Source organism: Perca flavescens, chromosome 7 (genome assembly GCF_004354835.1).
Source record: "Perca flavescens isolate YP-PL-M2 chromosome 7, PFLA_1.0, whole genome shotgun sequence".
Lineage (NCBI taxonomy): Eukaryota > Metazoa > Chordata > Actinopteri > Perciformes > Percidae > Perca > Perca flavescens.
In genome coordinates this window covers 11,620,495-11,635,880 of record NC_041337.1, presented here as the reverse complement: position 1 = coordinate 11,635,880, position 15,386 = coordinate 11,620,495, and the positions used below count along the sequence as shown (strand labels likewise).

Sequence of the window (15,386 nt, the reverse complement as noted above, 5' to 3'; positions counted from 1 at the left end):
TCCACCTGCTGCTGTCAATCCTACACGTTCCTTTGCCTGAAGCAACTGTCATCCCAAAAGATCCTGATGGCCAGGCCAGCTGGGAGCAGGGGCTGAAAGAAGAATTTTAGCATGGCTCCCTGCTTGTACCTTAAATATCTTCCATGCAGTTCACAGGATTTAATTTTAGACTCCACATGCGGTAGGAGCAAATGGTTCCTAGCTGAAGTCAAAGTCAGAGCCTTCTCAGTTTGCTCTGTCCTGAGTCATAGATTGGACAGAAGTTGTCCTTCCTTTTGATATCAGCGGAAGAAAGAAGTTTACGCAAATATGTCAAACAGTAGGAAAGACTTTGAGGATCTCAATGAAGAGGATATGGACGAGGATGAACTCCTTGCAATGCTTTCACCCGAGGAGCTTAAGGAGCTCCAGAGTGAGATGGATGTTATTATTGCCCCAGATGAGAGGGTACCGGTGGGGCAGAGGCAAAAGGACCAGACGGAGAAGCCTCCAACAGGGACGTTCGACCACAGATCCCTGGTTGGTTACCTCTACTGGGAGAAAGAGTCCAACCGTATGCTTGAGGAAGAAAGAGTGCCTGCTACTCTGCTGCCCAGTGAGGTAAGAAGTCAAACCCTTGAATGTTTAGGTACAGATCAATTTAGATTTAAATGTTACAGGCAGAATAAATAAAAAAAAAGTGTTTGGAATAACAAACCTTGGTCTGATGTTGTTTTCATCAGAAAGCTTTGAGGGAGGAAACTGAAAAGAAAGACGAGGAAGAAGATGTGGAATATGAAGTAATAGAGGAAGTCATTGAGGAAGAAGCTGTAGATGATACAGATGGAGAGGAAATTATAGAGATCATTGAGGAAATTGTTGAAGAGCTTGACGAGAGGGATGAAAACGATGAAAAGGACAAAGGGTTGGATGAGGAAGATGAGGAAGAGGTGAAGTCACTTGTGAACAATGGCAAACGTGAAAATATAGACAAACATGTAGATCCTCCAGACGCTAACAGAGAAAAGGTGTCAAAAAACAATGCAGATGACAATCAGCCTTTTCCAGACACAAAGGAGAAGAGTGAGAGCGTAGCCCCAATACACAGCACATCACAAGTTGAAGAGAAAGACGAAATTCAAACTACAGACTCTTTGCTTCCCAAAGAGGCTCCAGAGGAGCCCAAAATAAGCAAAACCAATGATGAGCCCCTGCCGAAAGAAGAAAGAAAAATTAACAAATTACAACTTCCAAAGCTGGCATTCAACAATATAAAAATGACATCAAGACCCTCAGGAAATGAGACAAACTTGGAGTCGACACTCGACAAAATCCGCAACAACAACCCGTCTATCACTGAGGTAAACCTCAACAACATAGAAAACATTCCCAAAGAGATGCTCTTGGATTATGTCAACGCTTTGAAGAAGAACAAACATGTGAAAACCTTCAGTATTGCCAACACTGGTGTTGATGAAAACATAGCTTTCAACCTGGCCAACATGTTACGAGAGAATCGCGGCATCACCACTTTGAATATCGAGTCCAACTTTGTGACCGGGAAGGGCATCGTCGCCATCATCCGCTGCCTCCAGTTCAACGAGACTCTCACAGAGCTGCGTTTTCACAACCAGAGGCACATGTTGGGTCACCACGCAGAGATGGAGATCTCACGCCTGCTCAAGGCCAACAACACCCTCCTGAAGATGGGCTACCACTTTGAGCAGCCGGGGCCCAGGATGGTGGTGACCAACCTTCTAACCAGGAATCTGGACCGCCAGAGGCAGCTGAGGAATGAGGAGCAAAAGCAGCAGCAAGTGAAGGAGCAGAGGGAGCTGATGCAGATGTATGAGAACAGCCTAAACCTACCGCCTGGTTTACTTGAGATGCTCGGCTACATACCGCCTCTAGAAGTCCTGCAGGAGCATGGGCTTGTCCCACCCTCGTTTGAACTGAGCACTGTACCTCAAACCCACCACCAGACGGGACAGCCGGAGCCTCAGAAGCAATTCAAACACAAGAGCACTCCCAAACAACCCAGTGCCGAACCAGCAAAAGCATTGAGGGACGTCCAGTTGAAGAGGACTCCCAAGAAACGTGACCCTTTTCTGGACCTGGACCCGAGGGATAACAGGAGACCAGAGAATGCAAGTTTCAAACTGAGGAAGACTCCCAGAGAGAAGGATGCAGGCAGTGGAGAGGTGGCAGATGAAAGAGAAAACCTGACTGACGTGATTAAGACTTTGAAGCCCATCCCTCGCAGACGACTGCCACCTAAGGTTGATGTCACACCCCGCGACCAGCTCCTAGATGCAATCAAAAAGAGCAACGTGGCCTATCTCAAAGCTGTGAGTATCCAAGAATTATTACTGTGAGATCTATCAAGATGGGATCCTGTGTTTGGAAGTACTTATAACATTTGACAAGTTAGGTTTCTTAACATTACTGTTGATAGTGTTAAAGCTCTCAAAACAGAAGAGCATTTTTTCCACGTGAATGTAGCCTATTATCTAACTTGTTTTACAGCTTGTGAGGTGTTGAGTAGGGTAGTATAGAAATCCAAGTCATCTTTTTATTCTTACCTTTGTCGCTGCTTGCAGGTGCCGCTCCCTAAAGTTCTGGAATCAAGTGAAACGAGTCTCCTCTGAGGCTGCAACTTCAGCCGTTTGTTTTCTTCACCATATAGTTTTCTTTATTTTACATGTATTCTCAAATGCACTGTGCAAAATAAGAGTGAACCATACTTTCCTAACACATAAAACATATTGGCTGGTTGTTGTTTCAGTCTTGTGTTGTTATCACACTAGATGCTGTCTTTAGGAAGTCGTAACAATAAAGGTACAAATTACTAACACCCTATTCAATTTAAGTCAAAGTAGATAACTGTATCATCATTTGCTATTGCCATTGTTCATATATTTCTTATTGTGCAAATAAAATAGATTTTTAGAGTAGTTGTGTTAGATTGAATGTTAGATTTGCATTTGCTATAAAGAAATCTTCCACCTTTTGCCTGGGGATCCTTTTTCCTTTTTCATTTAAATGGAATAGCACTCAGTGCCAAACTAAATGGATCCCCGGTGAATCATTGCAGTCACTCCCAGTTATTTTCCTTCTGATTGTTAAAGGTGTAGATGTGAAAAAAAGAACAAATTACTCAGAGAGATGAGTCAGAATCCTGAAAATCTGATCCATGTGGATAATTATTCAAACTGAATTGAATGACAGTATGTACACACTTGGAGGGGATATTCATTAGTTTGCTATTCAGTAGTGTTATAAACAAGCTTTTTATTTATTTCAGGAATAGACAACAATTCACTACTTTGTTTCACAGAAACATTTAACCGAAATAAGAACTTAATTTTGTGATACATAAATATGTCTATATATTCATGAAGAGACTCATTTGGAAAAAAAGACTGCAACGTAAATCCGGTTATCTTTATTTTTAGAGGACAGCCATGTTTTACTTCCAGTTCTGTGATTTAATCACACTTCTCATCACTTTGCAAAAATGAAAAAGTCACATAAAAACATAGAGAATATATAAGATAGCATCCATATAACAGTCTTTCTGAACTGCCATTTGTGAAGGCAGCATGCACAAACTGCAGTTAATGTGCACATGTGGAAAAGCAAACAGGAAACAACTGCTCTTACTAGCAGGATTAACAGCATTGAAAAAGAACACCTAACATTACAGATGACAGATTTAATTTAGATTGTATTTTTAACAGGGAATGGGGAAAATAGCATGGGAAGTTCATTAATTGAATCACTCATTTTGTCTCATTCCCAAAAGTATGTACTTTGTATCCTGTAGCCATTTTATACATTTCTGCATGCTATATTAAAAAAATAAAGACACATCAGAAATAACAACAAACATGTACATACCATGACATAATATTTAAACAATAAAGCGGCACTTGCCATTCATTTTTCAACATTGCATAGCTGTGATCAGAATAGATACACTCAGGCCAGACTGTATGGTCAGGAACTGTGTGCACACATCTTTTGAGAATAGGAATATTTCAACTCCAGGATTATTAGTCAGGCCATATAACCATGTCTACACAAGAAGCAAACTGGTCTCAGATCAGTATTGATACAGCTCTTGGAGTGACAAGATGGGTGTTATTGCTGTTTAATAAGCAGTTAACAGTTGAGTGGGTGTTGGGTAATCTAAACATGCTTGTTTTGAGGTAGCAAACTGAAAGTATCTGATTTCTTCTTTAGAACAAACAAATTGATATCTATTAACAGCATTAGATATTGTGTTCAGACATTCTGCTTCATTTTGCTGAAAAACTCAGTCATCATGTGGAATAAAGTGTGTTGTCGACAAGGGAAATTAGTTGTTTTTGGAACATTTTTGACACAGGGATGCCCTTTGGTAGCCTTTGGTGCCTCTCAACATCCAATCCACGCTGTGATTGTGCAAATCGTGCTCTAAAATGTTACTATCCATCTGTGATTTCAGTCACACAAAAGAGAATAAAGTAAAACGAAATGCATAAAAAGAATGGGAATGCAAACATTAGTAACTTTACATGTATAGAGGGGATACAAACTCAACAAATGGGACTATACTATGGACATTTTGGAACGTTTGGCTAGAGCATTATTCCTTCAGTTTGCTTTCAATGAAATCCTGAATCTTGTTCATTTTCTCCTCCTGCTGATCCAGGAGGTCCATGATGATGCCCATGGGAGTTTTCTTTAGCCCAACTCCCTCAATCTTGTTCTCCAGTCTGTTCTTCATGTTGCGCAGTCTTAGGGAGGCATGAATCAGAATTACTGCAGGAAAAACAACAGGCTATTATAATGTGACAATAAAAACATACATTTCAGTGTCTCAAACTTAGTAGATGATTTTCTCTGGAATACATCTTGGGAAACTGCAAACTGTTGCAACTCAGACTTTACAGCAGGTGTAAGGATCGGCGTATCTTTTATTCCCGTGGCAGGCAGATACTGAATGCATGACATCAGCCAGTAAATGTAGTTCTGTCCAAATCAACAACCCATAGCAACCCGTCAACACAGGCAGGAGTGGGCAGGCCTCCTGGGAAGCGATCAAACAGCCTCATCTATCCGCCATTATGTTAGAACTGCTACATTTGCTCTAACGATCCAACCCATCAATTATCTAAAACCACTCTGCTGACTGCCTGACTCAAAATGTATTTAGAGAGCTGTAGCAAATCCAAAACTATACCTCTGAACTACAGTATACAGCTCAGTCTGTAATGCTGACTTCATTTTGCAATCTGTGTCATGGGTGAATTCATGTCAGCAATACTGTACACGCTGTTCAATCCCTACAGTGAGTCAGAATGAGAGCGCTTGGAAAAATGTGTTCACCCACAGAAAAACCTCATCCCTGCATCCCTGTGTGACTCACAGGGGCAAGGTGGATGTTGGGGGTGTGGCCTTGACCAACTGCCACTTTGTTCATTTGAAAGCCATGATGTCTCGCTTTTTAATGGGCAGGCCAAATTCTCTGGGCGGGCAAAGCAGAGAAAGGGGAGGTAACCTCGCTCCTTATGACCTCATAAGGAGGAGATTCCAGATCTGCTCATCTGAGCTTTCATTTTCTCAAAGGCAGAGCAGGATACCCAGGGCTCGGTTTACACCTATCGCCATTTCTAGCCACTGGGGGACCATAGGCAGGCAGGGGGAACTCATATTAATGTTAAAAAAAACTCATAAAGTGACATTTTCATGCCATAGGACCTTTAAGAGAATAAGTATCTTTGTCACATAACTTAAATGTTAAGTGTTGTGAAGCTAAATGCAGGTAAAATAACTGGTGTTAACAAGGCTTATTTTCCTCAAAACTAGCAGATGTTTAGCATTTTTGAGTAAAAAAAAAAAAATTACAGTGTTGCATGAGATACAGAAAGAGAGAAAGGGGTACGTGTGTGATTCCTCTTATAACTTTTTTTTTTTTTAAAGAGAAGAAAGTCAAACTTGTATGACAACTGAACAAACTCCAGTTTCCACATGCCATGGACTCAACTTTTTTTTCATTCCACAGTGGAAATTGTTTTAGGGGACTATAAGTTACTATAGTGCACTATTTGGCATACAGGGGGGAGATTTCTGGCACAGCCTGAATATAATTGTATAACTAAATTGTCCATTCACTTTTTGAAAGCAAACAGAAAACCTTGTGACTTACACAGCAAAGGGAAGGTGATTCCGAAGATGAAGACCATGACGCCACCACACAGCGACAGCAGAAAGTAGCTGGTGACCATGACCACGATGACAAACAGAGTGGGATTCTTCTTTTTAAAGTTCTTAACTATGGCCTGGTTCTCTCCTGCCCACACTGAACCCACGAAGACCAGAGTCACCACAGCTCCTCCCAGAAACATGCCAAATGGGTTCAGGAACCTGAGTATTGGAACATGAAAGTGACATGTTGTAGTATGTGCTCCAGTGGGTGTAGGCATTTTGCTTTCAATAGCAAAACCTGGTGGTACCAACAACAACAATAGCTAACATCCTGGCCAGCTTAGGACAGATGCCTGCAGTAAGGCCTATACTCATGGCTATAGCAGGCTCTAGTCAAAGAAAACTACCAAACCAGCTCGATATATGCAAAACCACGACCTACTAGCAGCAGTGATAGATTGGATCCAGATCCAATGAAGCTCAGTCAATGTAGGTTCTCAGAAACAACCCTGGTAAATTAATTTTTAAGTAAAGAGGATCTGTTGTTGACCGTTTCCGTTGATAATATGAAGCACACATTCTTAGTTGCTGCTGTGTAGCTTAACTGCTATAGGCTAAGAAAGGCAGCTACATATCTAAAAGGCACAGGCTACAATAGAGCTTTAAGGGCTCAACAATAAGTACAGAAATAGCCTGTGTGGCCATAATGGGTGTGGATAGTTCAGTATGCAGGCTAAATAAACACAAAACCAGAGATGCTAGCTTGCCTCCGTTCGCAAGCTGCCAGGACTCACCCTACAATGAGGAAAACCACCAGTGCCACGGCGAAATAATTCGTTTGATAGTACAGTAAATTACTGATCACTCTGTTGTTCCACTTTGTTAAATCTCTAAATTCAGGTTTGGCGAACCGGTCCGTTCCGGGGAAGAAATCATCCCAAGGTCTGAGAGGTGCAAGCTCCATCTTGGCTGCCATGTCTTCAACGTGTAGCTAGTGAAACGACACAAGAACAAAAACAAAACCCACACGCGCTGCGTAATATTTGACAGGCCAGCTGATCACCGTCTGAGCGTGGAGGAGGGGAGTCAAACAACATGCCGTACTCTCGCTCCAGATCTCACGAGAGTCGGATTATCGAAGAAGTGTTTGGAGTTCTAGACTTGCGTTCTAGAATGCGCAGCAGCACCATATAAAACACCATCTAAAAGAAACGAATTTCTCATGGCAGTTGTTTAAACAATGTAGGCAATAAAAGAAACCACCACCTTGTTTTTTTATTCAGACACACGTTAAGGCAAGCAGGAGAAAAATACGTTCTCCCTGTATGGGCAATTTCTGCTGCTGTGTGCAGCTTTGATACTCGGGAACACAGCATACACAATCGGGGACATGGGACCGTGAAAGTATGGCGGATGCCGAGGAGCCGTAAGTTTAAATGAACGAAAATTATGATTTTATCGTAGATAAACTCGCGCCTGTTGTCGTTATCCCGGCTTGCTTAAACCCGCTTTTACTCTCTTCTTCCAGGGAGAAGAAAAGAAGGCGAATAGAGGACCTGACTGAGAAGTTAGTGACGAATGCAAAATAAAGGTCTCTGACTGGCAGCAGGTTTGCGTTGCGCTGTGAGCAGCGGCTGCCTGGCCAGGAGACATGAACATAAACATTTTAGCTAGGGACATTAATAACCCAGTTAGCTGCTTGTACAATTCGTTCACACAATGTATCCATTCACAGTATCAAACATATCGCAGAGACCCTTGCTGCACCAATCCTGCATCCTCCTTTCATGACAAATCCCAAATGCACGTAGCCAGTAGCTGTGTACCATTTCATACGAATCCTAAGCAGGTGTTGAGTATTTAGTGTGTACACTCAAACAACTCAGAAATGCATTCTTATAAATACTTCACTTGTGAGTGTGATGTGTACTTATATCCCACAATGCAATGCACGCAATTACAAGTAGAAACCTTAGAATTGGTAAAGGGTGTGTAAAAACAATAGTGGTAAGAAAAGAAAGAAAGTTCAGTTGACAGTGGCAATCCAAATTTACAGTTGATGTCTGATGTGGTATTATATACTTTCCTGTTAGTATGAAATAGTATAAGTATATTGAGTTCTTGGATTCTAATTATTAGAGGGATGAGTAGGGAGAAATGTGCTCATTTAAGTGCTGATACTTGTACTGTAAGTTCAGTATATGGTGTGTTGTGTGTCCAGAATGGCTGTAGATGGTGGACATAGGGACGGTGGTTGCGACTGGGACGGCCGGTGGAATCATGTGAGGAAGTTTTTGGAGAGACCTGGCCCGTTCACCCATCCTGACTTTGAGCCAAGCACTGAGGTGACATAGAAATACTTTCATGGAAACCTCTTTTAACGCGTGTGATAAAGTTTGTAGCTTCACGCTGTCGAGTGGTAGTGATATTTCAAATCACTATACGTTCTTCTTCTTTAAATAAAGTTTTTTTTTTTCCTTTTCATCTCAGTCTCTACAGTTCTTGTTGGAGACATGCAAGATTCTGGTAATAGGTGCTGGAGGACTTGGATGTGAGCTCCTCAAAAACCTGGTAGGAAATAGCTTTAATCTATGTTAAATGAGTGTACTGTTGAAGTGTAAGCTGAGCAAACACACAAACTATTCTCACTGCTTGCATCTTTAGATAAGTTAATAATAATTAGTGTTGTTTTGTTTTAGGCCCTGTCTGGATTTCGCCTTATTCATGTGGTTGACATGGACACGATTGACGTGTCCAACCTCAACAGGCAGTTTCTTTTCCGGTAGGCATCATCTTTGTTCTTGATCATCATGATACGTAGTTTGAACAGTAGTTTAATATTTACACTACTGTGAGATACTCATTTATGTTTTTATATTTCCTCTATTTACATAATGCAGAAAGATAGTATGGTATAATAGTCAGGGTTCGTACAAAGCCTTAATTATTTTATTTCGAGAAGTAAACCTCTATACAATATGGGCGCCCGCTCTACCAACTGAGCCATCCGGGCGCCCACAAAGGCTTAATTTTAACCGTTACGTTTTCAAGGAATATGCTTGAATTAAAATATTCAAATATGAATATAAAATTCTTGATTTCAACAAAATCTGGTGTTTAATCTGCACAATCACTTATATTTTATAGTTACAGTTAAAAAGAAATGAGAGATACTGTGTCATCTGTACCTACGACCGAGTTACTTGAACATTCCTCTCAGTGACTGTAGTACTGTAACAATTCCAGTGTGATAAAATCTGATTACATTCGGCATCTCATATGTCCTATAACTATTAACTGTTATATGCATGTATTTAGATCCAAAGATGTTGGACGACCAAAGGCAGAAGTTGCTGCCGACTTCATCAACAGTCGTATCCCTGGATGTAAAGTGGTCCCGTATCCTTTGCAGCAACAGATGTTACAGTTGAGAATCAACTCGGGTTTAGGTTACAGTGTGTGAAATATCTTGACCATGATTTTGATTCCTTATTAATAACATGCAGTCACTTTAAGAAGATCCAAGACTTTGATGACTCTTTCTACAGGCGTGAGTGTTTTTCTTACAAGACCTACAGTGTGCTTTAGCAGAGCTTACCAAGTAAGCACCTCAGAGGTTTAAAAACGCTCGTCTCATTGCAGAGTTCCACATCATCGTCTGTGGACTGGACTCCATCATTGCCAGACGCTGGATGAACGGGATGCTGGTATGAAAGAGGGATCTGAGTGTTGTGTTTGCTTGATATACCTTTGCATATAAGGGGCGTAGTGTGTAGTCTGTGGTGAGTTATGATGGATGTTGCCTTCTCTAGATATCCCTCCTAAGCTATGAAGACGGCGTCCTCGACCCCAGCTCCATCATTCCTCTCATTGATGGAGGAACGGAGGGCTTAAAAGGAAACGCTCGTGTCATTCTGCCCGGCATGACTGCATGCATCGACTGCACATTGGAGCTGTACCCACCACAGGTCAATATTCAGCAGCAATTGATCTACTAGTTTCACTAGATTCATGTAAATCCAGTAGAATAAACTGTTCTTTTCTTATTAATGGGCGAATGACATGACAGAATAGTTACTCAGCCTGTTTTACAAACGCTTTCACATCTGCTGTTCAGCTTGTGTTCTGTGTTGGAGAAAACATCTGTGGTGCACAGGAGGTGATGTTTCACATTTCCATCTGCACCAACAGGTGTTCGCTTGAAGAAGAAAAACGATTTGGTACATTAACATAAGCAGTGATAGCAACCAGGCCGAACAGAAAAATAAATATTGACAGAAAAACGAGTCACGGGCAGATAAAGCGTAAAACCAGCACAGCAGTGACTATTTTGCATCACAGATTTCGCCGAAACACACAAAAAAGATCAATTAAGTAAGAATGGGATGATTTAACTTTTTCATGGACAGCTTCAATCAGCTGTTTTATAGTTTTATCACATTTATTATTCTAGCTGTCTGATTTCATGGTGTAAAACTGAAAAAAGGGTTTCTAGTGCTCCTTTAATTGCATTTATGCTTGACCTTAATTTTACTATCCACAGATTAATTTCCCCATGTGCACCATTGCGTCAATGCCTAGGCTACCAGAACATTGCATTGAATATGCCAGAATCTTACAGTGGCCCAAAGAAAAGCCATTTGGAGGTAATATTCACCCCCTCACACACACCCATCTAATCACATAACTTGGCCTTCTGTTTGTGTACATTATTACGTTAGGGCTAACTACAGTATCTTTTTTTCAACTAGATACCAGCTTAGATGGAGACAACCCAGAGCACATCCAGTGGGTGTTTGAAAGAGCCCAAGAAAGAGCTGCAGAGTTTAACATTACAGGAGTGACATACAGACTCACTCAAGGTGAATTAAGACAGTCATTTATTTATCATTAATGTAGTACGTCAGTGTTGTTTCTGTGAACCTTCTCATTATAATTATATAAAAATAAAAAGACATAATAAAAACCTGTTTTTTTGTGCCACAGGAGTTGTGAAGAGGATCATTCCTGCTGTGGCATCAACTAATGCTGTTATTGCTGGTATGACACTCGGATGTTTTTGAGGCAGTAGCTGTTGTTCAGACAGAACATATTACAAAAAATATTGTCATATCTGGGATGTCAAAAGAAAAAGACGTCTGGCTAAGCCCCCTGTAGTTACTATTGCTATTCCTGTCAAGCTCTTTGATTTCACGCAGACGTAAACAAAAGCAGACTAAAATCTTGTTCCTAGAAGAAGAAGACATACATTATTAATCCCCTTTGTTATTATATATACACACACACACACACACACACACACACACACACACACACACACACACACACACACACACACACACACACACACACACACAAAGAAGTCCGAAATACACACACATGTAAAGGTGAGATGTCAGAGCAAGTTGGCTATTTTGGCTTTGGAAAGGCAACAAAAAAAACTGCCCTACTACCGGCATGTAGGGGGGGGTTTAGCAAATGCTAAATTAATTTTGTCTCTGTTCTCCATAGCTGCCTGTGCCACGGAGGTTTTTAAGATTGCTACAAGGTCAGGAGCAGCAAACAATTCTTAATCTGCCACACCAGTTATCTGCTGATTTGTCAAATGAATATTACTTTAACATCCGATTTTCTTTTGCAGTGCGTATATTCCTTTAAACAATTACATGGTCTTCAATGACGTGGATGGACTGTACACCTACACTTTTGAAGCTGAACGAAAGGTTTGTTGTGCCCCACGCTGCAGTGATTGTTCGTAACTGTAACCACCAGAAACCGTCTTCTCGGCAGCGTGACGTGCATTCCTCCGTACAGAGAATAACCAGTTTATTCATCGCATCATCTTTGATCGGCAGGAAAATTGTTCAGCATGCAGCCAGGTGCCTCAGGATCTTCAGTTCTCTCCTTCTGCCAAATTACAGGAGGTTTTGGAGTACCTTACAGAGAACGCCTCACTGTAAGTATTCAGAAAAAAAATACATTTTGTGATGCTTCTTTTGGAAAAAATAACAAGGATTAGGTCAAAATGGTGTCTAAATGTTTTCCAGACAAATGAAATCCCCGGCTATAACCACAACTCTGGAAGGGAAGAATAAGACACTGTATTTGCAGGTAATATACAGTATCCATTTGAGAATGTTGCATGGTGTTTGGTCACCTACATTAAGGGTGCAATTTGCCAGGAGGGGTGCGTGGGATTTCCCCGTCTGGCCTACATAGCCCTGCCTCTGCTGAATTATTTTGTATCCCCCCTCTCAAAGTGGTCAATGCTACTTCACCAATAGACCATGTATACATGTATATATACCTAAAATAGAAGTTTTTCAAACTTAGTAAAGCGCTGTAACGTGAACCGTCTATAGTGCGATAGAACGATAAAATCCGAGCGGAAGTTGCTGGTTGTCTTTAGCCGATACAGAGCTCCGGGATGCCGGCTACCAGCGGTTTAGTAGGTGACTGTGAGGCGGGTACAGGCACCGCCAGATGACGGTCCTTCAGGGGCCGGGCTAGTGGAGTTAAGCCAGAAAAGGTTAGCATCATGCGGCAATTAGGCACCAAAACCTCTAGTTAAGTTGAGGAAAAAGATCGTGGTTTGGATCAAAACACTCCCGAGGAACGAACAAACGTTTCCTGGGTGAAAGTTTTTTGTTTTCGCTGCAAAGTGAACTCTGCTCTCCGGCTTAAAAGTGCTGTGTTTTATGTTGACGCTACTTTGTGCTATTTCATGTTGAGTCACTTTCCATGGAATATTGAAGTTCATAAATACGTGTTTTGGCATGCCTGGCCGAGTGGCACTATATCATGGTATTGCAAGGGGGATTTAAAGGACAATTCCGGCACAAAATGAACCTAGGGGTTAATGACATGTGTACCGAGTCGACTGTTCTCTGGGATATGTTTTGATGCTAATCTAATGCGTCTCTAGCTTGAAACAAGCTAGCGTGAACCGCCGATTAGCTTAACACTAGGCTTTCGGGGGACTTGTAGAGTAAAAATAAATCACTATTTCTGAACCACTAACAAGGCTCAAAATAGCACCACACTTCCACGGCAGCATAATGATGGTCCCTGCATGTAAACCGAAGCATTGATAGCTTTTTAAGTGTACAGACAGTTTATAAAGACATTACCTTTGGGTATACAGGCAGGCGCCATCTTGGGAAAACAGTCACGACCAGTCGAACCACGAGTGCCCTGCTAGAGCTATGTTACGCACTCTTCCTACATTTAATGATAAACTACGATTCCTTTTTTGTTGCAGTCGGTAAAGTCCATCGAGGAACGAACCAGGCCAAACCTCTGTAAAACACTGAAAGGTAAGACAAAGCGGTAATTCAATCATTCCCAGTCCCTCCAAAGTAAAGTAGTGCACTTTCATGATCACATAACATTACGCATGTGTTTTTATCTGTGATGCAGAGCTGGGCTTGTCAGATGGACAGGAACTGGCTGTGGCTGACGTCACCACGCCTCAGACGGTTCTCTTCAAGCTCAATTTCACCACCTGAACGATCCCTACAGCACTCAGCAGAACGATCCCTACAGCACTCAACAGAACGATCCCTACAGCACTCAACACTGGCGACAGATGGACTGCATCCCAATGCAGTAGCACAACTGCTGATGTAAATAATACGAGTGAGGTCTCACTTGTGGGATTGGTTTGGTTGTCATATTAAGATGGACTCATTTCTCATTAAGCATTGTTTTTTCTATTAGTATGTTGTTTACTTCTTGATGTATTTGTCCTGTTTTGACTTATTATATTGTAGCTATTTCCCTGTCAATCAAAGGAGAATAATGATGTGCACTGTATACTCTAATAAAGTTGTATTATCATGGTTGTAGAGGAAGCCTCTTTCACCAGATTTTCTTTCAGCTTTACCGTTTATCTTTTTTAAGAAATATAAGTGTATTTGCTGCAACTGGGTTACACCCACAACACATACGTTATTTAAAACGTAGTTGTCTTCCCGTTGACTATGGACTTATTGGCACACACAAAAACTAACTTTTTCTGGCATTTTGGTCACTTTTTTCAACACTTTTTATTCATGGTCAATAATCCTAATTTACATTACATTATATCACATTTTTGAGTTTAAAAAAAGTATATAGTTAAGATCAGAAGATGTTGAGTAGGAGACCATTTACATTTTTTTTTTTTAAATGCTATAACATTGAATAAAACGCCCAAAACTCTATGGAAGTAATCATTACTTTTACCTACGAAGAATGTTGTATGGCTTCCATACAAAGTACATGCATATTTTTTGACAGATTGGTAAAAGAAATCCAACATTTCTGATATAAAAAACAGGTAAAATTTGACCTGAGGACAAAATGAGGGTTAAGATTAAAATGACATGGAATTTCCTAAAATGACGAAACTATTTCTTTAATACCAATCACAAAAATATTTTATTATTTTGGGGACTTATTATACTTGTAGGTTGAGGCCTAATTGAATATGTATAGCTCAGTTTTACATTTTGCTTCGAGTGGTGTGATCTGCTTCATTAGTGGGTTGCAAATACAAAATTGTATTCTAGGAACCTGTGAAGCAAACAAACAAGTGGGGAAATCTGACATTTGCTGTTAGAGAATGTGACAGCGTAAATAAAAAGGCTAGAAAAGACAAAATATTTCGTGAGAACCGGACTTGGCCTTCAGATGCAGTTTATATATCCTCTGTCCGCGTGACAGGATGTCGATACTCTCTTTAAGCTTCTTATAGGGCGCTAATGAAAGTGGCCGCATATTGTCCGGGGGGACAGATGGTTTCTATCTTGATTAAGTTTTAATTTTCCTGAGGGGGAAAAACTGGCAGGCTTTGCTCGTCGGAGGGACCCTGCTGTGTTCACAGACAGACTAACGTATCTCTTGCATCTCATTCTGCCCTAAAAAAGGTCGCCTGTAGTCCAGGTAGAGGAGCTCAAGTGTGAAAGTGCAGGTTTTCACCGAGCTGACTGCTCTCTCAGCTGGGAGTTATTTAGCAGCAGACGGGAGTCTCGCGACTGTTTTTTTTGTCTCTCTCGTTTGTACACTTCTGAAACTGGTGGATCATATCAACTCCAAACTTTTGCATCCTGGCTGAAACGATCACAGTATGCATGATGTAAACCCAGACACTGGAGGCTTCTGCAGCGGCTTATCATGCATATCAATAACCTGAGCAGAGGTAAAGTGGTTCAATATTTAAAGTTGCCATTGCA

The 15,386-nt window shown here is 41.1% G+C and overlaps 3 protein-coding genes across 4 annotated transcripts; 2 read left to right on the top strand and 1 right to left on the bottom strand.

The window, feature by feature from the left end:
* Positions 1-42: 42 nt before the first annotated feature.
* Positions 43-4,339, top strand: lmod3 (leiomodin 3 (fetal)). The gene is made up of 3 exons (XM_028582013.1): positions 43-600; positions 723-2,327; positions 2,580-4,339. Exons 1-3 carry the CDS (start codon positions 310-312, stop codon positions 2,625-2,627), a joined length of 1,944 nt encoding a protein of 647 aa, XP_028437814.1. The 5' UTR covers positions 43-309; the 3' UTR covers positions 2,628-4,339.
* LOC114558206 (PRA1 family protein 3) lies at positions 3,409-7,276 on the bottom strand. Its single transcript, XM_028582017.1, has 3 exons — positions 6,966-7,276; positions 6,173-6,390; positions 3,409-4,785 (listed from the first exon to the last, which is right to left on the bottom strand). The coding sequence occupies exons 1-3, from the start codon at positions 7,145-7,147 to the stop codon at positions 4,610-4,612; spliced, it is 576 nt and encodes a 191-aa protein (XP_028437818.1). The 5' UTR covers positions 7,148-7,276; the 3' UTR covers positions 3,409-4,609.
* Positions 7,274-14,024, top strand: LOC114558205 (NEDD8-activating enzyme E1 catalytic subunit). 2 transcript variants are annotated; one of them, XM_028582014.1, is made up of 18 exons: positions 7,274-7,597; positions 7,700-7,738; positions 8,393-8,516; positions 8,662-8,742; positions 8,871-8,953; positions 9,490-9,570; positions 9,678-9,721; positions 9,814-9,878; positions 9,984-10,139; positions 10,715-10,817; positions 10,923-11,033; positions 11,158-11,211; positions 11,683-11,719; positions 11,813-11,894; positions 12,027-12,127; positions 12,219-12,282; positions 13,433-13,487; positions 13,591-14,024. In XM_028582014.1, exons 1-18 carry the CDS (start codon positions 7,578-7,580, stop codon positions 13,677-13,679), a joined length of 1,389 nt encoding a protein of 462 aa, XP_028437815.1. In that variant the 5' UTR covers positions 7,274-7,577; the 3' UTR covers positions 13,680-14,024. The 2 variants fall into 2 exon arrangements, with proteins under 2 accessions (XP_028437815.1, XP_028437817.1); XM_028582016.1 differs by having other exon boundaries at positions 7,572-7,597; positions 7,700-7,762.
* Positions 14,025-15,386: the final 1,362 nt, after the last annotated feature.

Coding starts and splice junctions, on each gene's coding strand:
- LOC114558206 (XM_028582017.1), bottom strand. CDS start 7,147: ATGGCAGCCAAGATGGAGCTTGCACCTCTCAGACCTTGGGATGATTTC. Junction 6,391..6,965: donor GTGGTTTTCCTCATTGTAGG/GTGAGTCCTGGC, acceptor TCCAATACTCAG/GTTCCTGAACCCATTTGGCA. Junction 4,786..6,172: donor AATCACCTTCCCTTTGCTGT/GTAAGTCACAAG, acceptor TTTTTCCTGCAG/TAATTCTGATTCATGCCTCC.
- lmod3 (XM_028582013.1), top strand. CDS start 310: ATGTCAAACAGTAGGAAAGACTTTGAGGATCTCAATGAAGAGGATATG. Junction 601..722: donor CTACTCTGCTGCCCAGTGAG/GTAAGAAGTCAA, acceptor TGTTTTCATCAG/AAAGCTTTGAGGGAGGAAAC. Junction 2,328..2,579: donor ACGTGGCCTATCTCAAAGCT/GTGAGTATCCAA, acceptor CGCTGCTTGCAG/GTGCCGCTCCCTAAAGTTCT.
- LOC114558205 (XM_028582014.1), top strand. CDS start 7,578: ATGGCGGATGCCGAGGAGCC. Junction 7,739..8,392: donor ATAGAGGACCTGACTGAGAA/GTTAGTGACGAA, acceptor TTGTGTGTCCAG/AATGGCTGTAGATGGTGGAC. Junction 11,034..11,157: donor GACATACAGACTCACTCAAG/GTGAATTAAGAC, acceptor TTTGTGCCACAG/GAGTTGTGAAGAGGATCATT.